We start from the raw sequence: 11,429 nt of genomic DNA, 5'->3' as shown, positions 1-11,429 counted from the left end.
TTTACAAGGTAAAAAATAAAAAGTACATGAAGACAACAATAAACAACACAACATATCAGGATATTAATGTCCTCCTCACCAAGAGAAGGCCAAAGAGAGGAGATGGGTCTTCAACAATGATTCAAAACATTCAACAGTGGGGGCCGATCGTAATTGGAGTGGCAAGACATCCCAGAAGTTGGGGGCTGCTGCTGCAAAGGCTCGGTCACCCCAGGTTTTTAGCCGAGTTTTTGGCACATCCAGGAGCAGCTGGTTTGTTGACCTCAGTTCTTGAGCTGGGTAAGAGCTATTACTTTGTAAATAAGGCTTTGAGACCGAACAGTTAGCAGTGGCAAATGATGCACAATTCTGTGTGCTGTTAGAAAGCCCAGTATTTAATTTTGTCTTGGTGAATTCCCCCCACTTAAAGAGGAATATTATCCAGGTACTCATTAGAAAGAAGGCACTGAAATGCTTTAATTTTACTGTGTGTAACATTAAATTTTTCTTTGTGTCTCATCTACATTCCTCACATTCAGAGGCTCCATAACCGGCAGGTGAGCAAACTTGTTTCTGTCTCACACTATCAGTTCAATCATACAGTGCAGAATCACTAAAAAGTTGAATCACATGATCTTGTTATTCTTCTAACATTCCTCATTTCTTTGTTTTCTGTTTTGTGTTTCACCCATCAGAAGACTTATGTTCCCCAGCAAGGTCTCCACATCTCTTAATATCCCCGACCTTCACCCTAAAGTCACGTACTGCTACAGTGAAGGCAGCACTGTGAGTCACCATGAACTATCTCTGATTTATAATTGTGTTTTTTTGTATCAGAAACTGAACATGAGGTTTCTTGTTCTCTCTTTGTGGCTCTTCAGGTCCTCAACGGTATATCTCTGTCAGGTCTGGAGAGCTTCGTCCTGGAGCAGGAACGACTTTTGTGTGAGCCGAATGGACAAAGAGCATCCAGGCAGAGCTGTGAGCAGCCCGGCAAAGATAAGAAGATGTCGGGTAAAACTCATGGGACAGGTACAAAATTACCTCAACTCACATTTCTCCTCTTTGAGTGTTTCCCCAGAGGAAAATTTTACTGCTTAAGGCTTTCTCTTCTAAGTCTGGAGATAAAATTGAGATTCTCACTTCAGTCTCATTCAAGTTTCAAATTGTTCTCATTCGTTTCTCATTATTTTCTCCTAAAATTCACTAGGGGAAATATTTGAGACCATGACATGAGTCTTATTTGAGACTTAAATGAGAGATCTCATTAATGGCTAATTTTCTTCTCTTTTTTAAATATATTTTTGGCCTTTTTGCCTTTATTTGATAGGACAGCCGAAGAGAGACAGGAAATGTGGGGAGTAGTGAACAGGGGAAGACATGCAGGAAATGGTTGACTGGTCGGGAATTGAGCCGGCGACCTGTGTGATGAGGACTATAGCCACTGTGTGTGGGGCGCTTAGACCACTAGGCTACCAGCGCCAAAAAGAATCCATCCCTTTAATTGTAATAATCTGGCTAAATCTGGTCAACCCTTTTGCGGCCCATATTTTGAATAAATTGTCTGTCATACCTGGTATGAAATCTCTATCTTTTGCAATTTCTCTCAAATACACTAAATCTTTGTGAAGTTGTTTTGTTCCCAACAGACTTGTAAAGGAATGACTATATTGTGAAGTCAAAGAAGAGATCGTTTGACATCTAAATACCTGATCTTGAAAGTTCAAATGTTTTAATGAGAATTGTAAGTTTGTGGACAATTACATTGAAATCTTAATTTTGCAGGGCACTATAAATGTTCAGAAAAGATGAGCTCAGGCTCTTTCTTTGCTCCATCTGAGCTCAACTTGAGACACAAAAACTGAGTCTGACAAAAACAAATGGATGTGGTTAGATTGAGACAATTGAGAGAGCTCCCTGATTTCTCCACCTGAGCCCAAAAGGAGTCACAAAACTTGAGAAATACCTGAGAATCATTTCAGATTTTGACGAGTTCTCCTTTTGAACTGAAAGGGAGACTAAGCTGAGACGTTTTGCAACTTTTTTCTGGAGGCAAGAATGAGAAACAGGAGACATAAGCTTTAGTCTCATTTTGCTTTCAAACAGATCTCATTGTTGTCTAGGAGACATAAATGAAACACTTTTGAGCTCTCCTCTCTAAAATTCTTTTCCTATGGGTCATTCCTTGCAGCATGAGACAATTAGCGTGCAGTAACACAGTATGTCCACTAAGTTGCAGCAGAGCACCACTGTTAAATTACTCAACTGCTGGGTATTATTATCAGTAGTAACCTCTCACCACTAGTGTGTTTCGTCTGATAGGTGTACCGTTTATATTTATTTTGAATGTTTTTGTTTTTGTTCTGCAGACACAGCTGTGGCAGATGTCGCTCTAAACATTTTGTGTCTGCTGATGAAGGACCAGTGGAGCTGGCTGTGCACAGAGAACATCCAGAAAACCATCAGACTGCTCTTTGGCACCTTCATTGAGAGGTAGGACTTTATAAGCTACTGTGCAGATATGAGTTTATCTATTTCTACTGCAAAAGTCCAAAAACAAAAAGGATACAAAAGTGATATCAAAGAGCTCATAATCAATGGAAGATTTTAAAAAAAGTGTCCCCAAATGGTGTAAAAGGCAGCAGCTCAGACAAAGAAAATATCATCCAACTACATATACATCTGTACACACATACAATTTCAGTTTGTACACACACAAATATTTACAATTATAGTCTGTCAGTATCTTCTACCTCACCTGAGGTGATACAACTCTATTATTAGCGATGAGGGTTTTCTTTGGGCTTTGTTTTGTCTGGTGACCATGTTTTCAAAGGCAGCAGTCACTGAGTGAGTTTCACTCACTCTGTAAACTCGGTTTGTGGGCTCCTCCTGTTGCACAGAATAAGCCTGGCTGGTACAATGCATCCTACGCCTGGTGGAACATTTGCCTGGATTTATTCACCCATCACAACAGGGACCTAGGAGTAACAGCAGTTACGAGTTTCCTGCAGTTGTTACTTGGCACTGTGGCATTCATTTGTTTTTCCTTTATACAGCTGACCATCAAGATGCTGGATCCTTCTTTGAGTAAAGACCAACACCAAGTGGTTTGTAGCAGAGGAAATAACCCTCAGATCGCCTTTCAAACTGCTCTTTTCTTCCTTGTGTTTTTGGCTAACTGGGAATCAAGAATTACCATTGGGAGTGTCTTTAACAGTCTGTGGGAACTGTGCTCAGTAAATCTCCAGTGTCCTTCTGTCATTTTCTGATCATGCTGACCTCTTTTTTTGAACATGACCCCAGCCTCTGGGAGTTTCAGGGTTCACTGAGTATGTCAGTAAACAAAGTTTCCATTAAGGTCTATGGAGATTTAAGCATGCTTGTTTGTGTTGCTTCCCCTTGTGTGCACGTCTTCCATTCTCCAATCATGAAGGCATGTTTGCATGTAAACCCAGGAGAAAAAGCAGACACTTGAGGCAAGGGGAACACTTTTTTATTTAACACTATCTCAGTTGGTTGGATGTAGGAGTCGCCCGCCTTACCAGCGCCCCGTGCTGGGTGATTTACCTACAAGTGCTACAGGAAGCTGTATGGCCTGGCGGCACGCTGCCTGCTCAACCACGGCCAGAGCGCAGCGCTGCAGAAAGAGAGGAGACCAAAGAGGAGTGTCTGGACTGTCTGATGAAGCTGCTCCCAGGTACGAAGCAGCTTTGAGGTTCAGATTGTGGCTGTTTGAATTCTCATTCAAATGTACTGAATCCATGTTACCTTCTCTGGTCTGAACAGAACTGATCACTGACTTGTTGGGAAGTGAGAAGTACAGACTGACCCTGGAAACAATGCTGGAGTCTTTACAGGACCATCAGATAAACAAGTGAGTCAACAAACAAAGCACTGAGTAAACACACGGCTGATTTTACTGTTTTAATCCGGATACACTCAGGAGCTCTGGAGATGTGTAAACAGTATAAGTGGAACAAACGGTTTTTGGTCATCATTACCTTACCAAACTATACTCCATAACTACGTTATAACATCAGTCAAACTTGATCGGCTGCACAAAAAAGTGCAAACTGCTCAACATGTAATGAGGATGAATCTGCTGAGTGTGATGGTATTGAACTTTATCCTAGGTACAACCTGCATATTTACATACTTTCACATTTATATAATTAAAAAACGGCTCCTTAGGCTGCTAACAGTCCCCGTTTGCATTTGACATGAGGAAGTCCACTAGAATAGAGAATAGAATAGATTTTAAGATTATGTTATTGTTTTTTAAATCTCTTAATGGTCTTGCCCCTTTTTATTTATCAGATTTGCTTTTATCATATGAGTCAGTGAGAGCCCTCAGGTCTAGGTAGTGGACTTTTAATTGTACCAAAAGCCAGAACTAAGACTCACAGTGAGGCAGCTTTTTATTATCACGGCCCATGCCTGTGGAACACCCTACCTGAAGATCTGAGTGCTGCACAGAGCATTCAATTGTAGGTTTTTTTTATGTACAGCACTTTGTGTTACAATGTCATTGTATGAAAAGCGCTGTATAAATAAAGTCTGATTGATTGATTGATAGAAAATCATCTGACTGTAATAGTATGTGTTCAGTGGAGGATGATGCAGATACAAATTTATGAATCTGGTTCGTTTAGATAGTGTCACTTCCCACATTGCTTTTTAAGCATGTTTTGACAGCTGATAAGATTAGCCCTTTGTTAAACCTGTTTGTGTTTACATGCAGACATCTGATCTACTGCATCTGTGACCTGCTGCTGGAGTTCCTGATCCCTGAGTCATGTGACGAGAGCTTCCAGAGGTCTCTGCTGCAGAGCCTGTCCAAAGACCCAGAGAGGGAAAATTCACACATATGATCCGCAGCGCATGATGATCATCAGAAATGTAAGACATTTCCACAAACAAGGGCTGTGATGTTGGGATGATGGCCTGGAACAACAAGAGTCCCGTGATGGCACAATGTGCAGCAGTCATTATCTGATTTGTTGATGGTAAAAGGGACTTTCTTGCCTGTGTGGTCATGGACTTCATAATTTACTCAACTTCTTTGTGACTGACTGTTACAGGAAGATGATAAATATAAGAAATGTGATTACATTTGTTAACAAAGAAACAGTTGTGGGATCAGCATCAGCACACAAACAGAACTGAATACACTGACAGACAAACACATCACCCAAACTGACATCAAAAAGAGTCAGAACCAGAGGGAAAAAAGCGTTTTATTTATTTTTTGTATTATACTGTATATAAAACACTACTTTTGTGTAACCTTTCCCCATTTGATTTCTTTATTGATGCTTTTTTTGTGAATTGAGATCCTTTGTGCAAATCCCACCCACCCTTTCCATGAGGTCATGTGAACATCAAAGATAATGTTTGTGTCCGTTTGATATGTGACTGTTTCATGATATCTTTAAAGTATCATTCCATGAGTGGAACTACTTGATCTTTAAAATACACTCAGATGCATGTTTCAAGATATCATATTTAAAGCTCTTTTTTTAAAAACTCTGATCTGATGCTTTATATCTGACAATTCCCCACGGTTAAGTTCTGGTAATTCTCACAAGTCATGGTCAAGGTTTGAAGGAGACTTTGTTTTGAGGGAGTGACTCAAAGAATGATCTCTTCATTAAATGAGTATCTCAAAGCACCCCCCCCCCCACCACCACCACCACCTCTCTAAACCAGAGTATGACCTGTTACAATGCTGTGAGTGATAGGCGTTTTATTTGTACTCACTTCTCCTCCGTTCTAGACTAACTGACCAAATTGAATCATGATATCTAAGTTCAAGTTCATTTCCAACTTCAGGAGCAGCCTCTCCAAGTTGAACATGTTGTTATTTTTTAATAAAACTGATTCAACTGAATCCAACCTTCCCATAAGGTTATCAGTAAATTGCATAGTCCCTGAAGGAGGTTTATTAATAAGAAAGGTTCACATGAGCTCTTTTGTTCTGAAGTACCGACTAATGAATTACTCCAAATCATTCATTTTTTTCTGCCAGGTTGAGGTATCTATACAAGGCTATTTTTTTTTCTTTCTTTGTTTTTTTTTAAGTTATATTTTTGGCCTTTTTGCCATTATTTGACAGGACAGCTGAAGAGAGACAGGAAATGTGGGGAGTAGAGAGCGGGGGAAGACATGCAGGAAATTGTCGACCGGATGGGAATCGAACTGGCGACCCCTGCGATGAACTGAACCCTCTGTATGTGGGGCGCTTAGACCGCTATTTTTCAATTTTTGTGCACATGTTTTTGTTTTTATGTTAAATCTCTCACAGTCTAGCTTCAAAGCTGAACTTCAAAAATGGTATTGTCATATTTAAAGTTTGTATGGACTACACTTACACGTCTGCAGGAACCGCCTGTGAATTAAGAAAGAAGTCAGACCTTGACACTAAGATCACTTAATGTGAAAAGATTTTTAGATTTGACTCGTGTACTTGGGGTGAAGTAATTCAGATCCCGGGCTCAAACTTCATCAATAAAAAGTGATTTATATAAAGAGCAAGGGCGGGCAGGGTGAAAGTCTTCCCATGATCTTTTGATCCTGAGCGGCCTTTGAAAATCGCTCACAGAAACTCTCTTTGATGAGGCCATAACTGCGTGGAAGATTAACACCTAACTGCATGACTTATGTAACTATGGTGAAAAAGGTTCCTTTTAAATTTAATGTCAAATTAAAAAACATGTAATAAAATCAGCAGCATATATGAGTGATGTCCTCATGGGAACATAACTGAAGAATTGTTATTTACAAACTTTGGAGAAAATGAACTTAGTCCATGTTTTTGTACATGTAAAGGCCTCGGCGCTATGTATATACACGCAAATAAATCCTTTAAGTGCAATCACATTCAGATATTTCACTCTGTACTTTTTCCTCAGTGTATTTGAGGTGTTGACATTTTGTTGAATTTAACTGTGTGATTGTTTTGATGTCATGTGTTCCTATAGGCAACAGCTTTAAATTGAGGCGTGTTGTACCACAACATGTGGACCGCTTAGAGAAAATAATATTTAATGGCTTCCAGGCTCAAATTAGATGCTGAAGAACTGATGTATTCGCCAAACGCTCTGGCAAGCATCCAGCGTTGTACGAGCAAATTCAAAGCTAATGTGCAGAGATAACACAAGGTATTATTGGTCTCAAATCAATTGAAGTGTGATTCATAACACCTTGCAACAGTGCAGAACTCAACCGATGTTCTTGTTAAGTTTAAGTTCTTGGCGATGAGTTTAAGTATCTCTTATGCAACAGAAGAACAAGTGGACACAACATGCCATTTAAGTTCAATATGAGTACGATTCAATATCATTTTTCCTGGAACACAGTTCTTTGTAGAGCTTTAAGATGAGTCTAAAGGGAGACGTGGACACAAAAACAGGAACACCTGACAACACAAAGCTTTCCTGATGCTGAAGTTCACATATAGGATCTCATGTCAATGTGTAAACCTCCTCTCTTTGTTTCCACATGCTGTTGGGAAGAACTTTGTAAATTGGAGCGTAGGAACATTGAGCAAAGCTTGCTTCCTTTCTCATGATATCATGGGCTGATACTGGCCAGCTCTCACCTCCTGGCTCATGATCCGGGATTTCACTGGCAGCCAGGGGAGACAAAACAGTGGAGCTGCATTGATGGTGGCCTATATGTCTCAGAGACAAAGCAGCTGTATTTCAACACATCTCTCTCGGTGGGACAGAGATCTGGGAAATGTCTTCACTGACCTCTGACTGACGTGTGGACTGATAAAATCACAGTGTTATCATTACAATAATGGATTAGTTGTGATAAGAAATGTTATTTCACTAATTTGAAATGTCTTTAAATGTCCTGAAGTTGTTTCATTTTATGAACAAAGAATCTCCAAGATCAAACCTTTGAAACTTTTCCATTTATAATCCATTTTTGTCTTAATTTGGGGAACTTAATGTGTTTTTAACAGTATATTTATTTCTATATTACAAGTTTTGTGTTTAAAACATTTGCTCATCATAGAAAATCACTGATATATCAAAGCTGTGATGGCACACTGTTTAAAGATATGTTTTTTTTTAGTATGAGGTTATTACCTTTATGAACCTGAGCTTACAGAGCAAGAACACAAAGATATCCTCACGCATCCTCAGTAATGTCATGTCATCGCCGCTGTCAGAATTACTCACTTTGTAGCTGGGTTATATAGTTATCTCTCTTTTGAACCTGCGGGTCCAAACAGCTGATTAATGAGCAATGTGTTACGTCCACAAATAGAATAAAAACAACCAGCCTTCTGACAGCAAAGTAAAGCACTGAAACATGTACACCAAATTTAGTATTTGGGTCAGAGTTTCTTAGAATGATGTGATAAAGATGAATTCAGGGGTTTTTAAACCTAACTTTTTCTCCAGCCTGTCTCTCAACAAAGGGGGCAGAGCCAACAGCTTAATTTAGCTGATTGATAATCTTATACTAGTTCAAAACATAAAAGTAATGGTGTTGTCTCATAACCTTAAGATGTATAAGTCTATAAAATCACAGTGAAAGCTGGAGTATATTACAGGGTTTGAAATCTCTTGAAGTCAGTGGAATCAGGACCTACTGTCCAGCAGCTCATATAATAAACCTAACCTGTATAGGTCTTCCCTGCAGCTCACTCTTTCGCTCCAGAAATTTTGAGTAGTAATAGAGATGCCAGTTAATGACAGTATGCAGCCTTCCCCATGTTGCTGTTACAATGTGTCTTATACAATGCAAAACAGACGCACTTCAGAAAATATTAATTAACCATCACCAACAGTAGGAGTCACTGGGTGTGTTAAAAATTTAACAAGACATATGTGTGGGCACACCTTCTACTTTCTGCATTCAATCAATAAGTGATGCATCTATCTGCGGCTGCTTTATGATTTTTGGTCTGATAATATCAGAACCCTTTAAAGCAGATGTCCTGCATGTTTGGTTCTTGGAAAATGTCCGTCCTCTGGATGAAGTGTTTCCAATCAAAGGAGTGGAAAGATGAATAAGCTGCAGCTCTTGATTGAGCCTGCAGACATGCACCATTAACATGATGATGATGGTGATAATAATGAACTGGGCTGTTTGACTTCTCTTGTGCCAAACATCAGCTGTCCTGTAGGCCTGCATGTGTGCGATATTTGAGCTAACAGCCAGAGGAGACACTTCGCTCACCGACCACAGTGAGTCCCACCTTTAGATCACAGAGCTGACAGTCATACTCAAGCAGCTGCAGCATCATGCAGTCAGTATGGGGGGATTTCCATCTTTTAAAAAAATGAATGTACGCACTCATGCACATTTTTGCACTCACTCCCAGATGTAGCGATTACTCAGAGCTGAGGAGTATCACCAGCTGAGGTTAACAAATGCGTGTGCTGCGTCTGAATCGTGACGTAAACCTCCATTTCCCCCTCATCATTTTGATATATTGATAGTTTGATTAGAAACAGGGTTAAACTTGATTCTTTGCAGATTGCAGTGTTGTCATTTACAATAACTCCCAACAACAATGTTGGAATAAAACTAAGAATGACGGAGAAATGCGCAAACATCTCCTGGTGTAAGCGTGCCTAAGTGCTGATTCTAGCGTCTGACCTTTGCAATGAATTGAATCTGGTTCGTGTTAGCGCTGTGTCCTCTGCAGCACAGTGCAGATGTGCTGTAAGGCCCTTAAGGAACTCTGACACCCCGCCTCAGTGCCCTACTTACATCTGCTTACACTGGAAAAACTTAGATGAAAAAGTTCTCTGGGAAACACCAAACATATTTCAATCATATTACGACACTATGTAATTGCCATCTTGGCTCTTCTACTGTTCTGATCTTTTGGTGACTTGTATGATGTAGTGAAGTCAACGAGGAGAAAGCAGACGGAGAGGTTGGTTACTTTGTTGTGAGTGGCCGTCTGTGTTCTGCTGTGTTTGAGCTTTAAAACTCTCTTGTGATGAGCAGAAGGTGAAACATGAAACCTTGTTTTTAAGAACAGTAAAAAGGCAAAGTGACCTCCTCCTCACCTCGCCTTGGGACAACTGTCTGAGTCAAACCATCAGTCACTCTCACTTGTGGTAACTGTCTATTTGTAATGACTCCTGACCTCAGGACAAGTTTCTCAAGGTTCATACAGAGTTTCTGCCAGGTCATTGTGGTGCTCTGAGCCTATTGCGTTGATTTTATGTTTAAGGGAACTGACTATATAGAGCCCTAATGTTAGAGTAGCCTAAAAAGATAAAATAATGCATGCCTACTAAAAAGTCTGATTGAACAATCGATCAAAGCATCCTTTTTTACTTTAAACCTGCATTGAGGGGTTCGACTTCTTAGGAGCAGTAGAAAAAGTTGTGAACACATTGTTTACCAAGCATCACCTCAGAAGCTGATAGAGGAAACTCTGTGAGCAAACAGAATTCATTATTATTCACTTAGAGTTGAGTTTATGCCCACTGGGTGATTGTAAGTCCAGTATTTCCCTGACGCTCGTTGCACTGTTTTTGGTCTCCACCACCTCCTGAGGAACTTTTTTGACTTTTGAGACTATGTTCTTAAATTTTTCACTAACTTTTTATGCCAAAATGTTGGTCTTGATACAGCTCAAACACAGTGATACAGTGGTTTGTTTAAGAATTTGGACTGAAAATGGCTTCTTCTACACTCTTGTTAACACTGAAAACACAGGGTGTGAACTAAAACTGTCAAACTGTTGGCTAGATGGATAAAGAATTAGCTTAATCAGTTCACATAAAAAATGTTGTCCTGTGGTTAATGTTACCACAAGTTCCTCTGTTAAGAGGTTATAAGACTCAGCTTAACACTGTCAGATATCTTGATTAAGTGACTTTCATGTGTGGTGTTTAGAGTTTTGAGTCCATGCAGACCATGTCACCAATCACAGAGATCTTCAAGGTAAAAACTGGCCCAAGTATTTCTCAAACTGAAGCTGTTTTTCTTCCTCTCCTGGACAAATATTCTCTCTTGAGTCCTTCCTCCTCAATAAGGTCAGCGAGGCCAGAGGAACCCCGGAGCTGTGGACGAGTCTGCCTCTTGCTCAAAGACACTTAAGCAGGGCGAATGCTCTCTGCTGACAGTAAGCCCAAATTGAGACAAAAACTGACGCTCTGCAGTTCCACCTATGTTGAACTAGCAGTCATAACAAAGAGAGACGTTTTGACAGATTTTTCTCTCAGAGGTCAAGGTGCTCTGTTTGGTATGTGTTTCATGGAGGCATGTATTTGAATGTTTTCCTCTGCCACAAATAACCATGTCAGCTATCCTAAAATAGAGCAAGTTAGAGCTGGTTTGGTAAAAACATTTGTATCTTAAGTGTATAATTTGTGGCTGTCATGGGCGGGTTGGTTCACTCTGTCACCAACATGATGCACATTCCCACAGCTACTGTTTTTACTTTTTTATTACAGGCCCGTGCC

The 11,429-nt window shown here is 40.0% G+C and overlaps 1 protein-coding gene across 1 annotated transcript in view; it reads left to right on the top strand.

The window, feature by feature from the left end:
* snx19a (sorting nexin 19a) overlaps positions 1-5,479 on the top strand; it is a 137,875-nt gene extending 132,396 nt beyond the window's left edge. Inside the window, exons 13-19 of the mRNA XM_034683787.1 lie at positions 519-536; positions 675-765; positions 861-1,011; positions 2,349-2,472; positions 3,495-3,679; positions 3,769-3,856; positions 4,724-5,479. Coding sequence (XP_034539678.1) covers positions 519-536; positions 675-765; positions 861-1,011; positions 2,349-2,472; positions 3,495-3,679; positions 3,769-3,856; positions 4,724-4,853 — 787 coding nt within the window. The 3' untranslated portion in view covers positions 4,854-5,479. The remainder of the gene's footprint in view (positions 1-518; positions 537-674; positions 766-860; positions 1,012-2,348; positions 2,473-3,494; positions 3,680-3,768; positions 3,857-4,723) is intronic.
* Positions 5,480-11,429: the final 5,950 nt, after the last annotated feature.

Source organism: Notolabrus celidotus, chromosome 5, assembly GCF_009762535.1.
Source record: "Notolabrus celidotus isolate fNotCel1 chromosome 5, fNotCel1.pri, whole genome shotgun sequence".
In the NCBI taxonomy this organism is placed as follows: Eukaryota; Metazoa; Chordata; class Actinopteri; order Labriformes; family Labridae; genus Notolabrus; species Notolabrus celidotus.
Note: the sequence above shows the minus strand (reverse complement) of the source record. Positions and strands in the feature narration are given on the sequence as shown.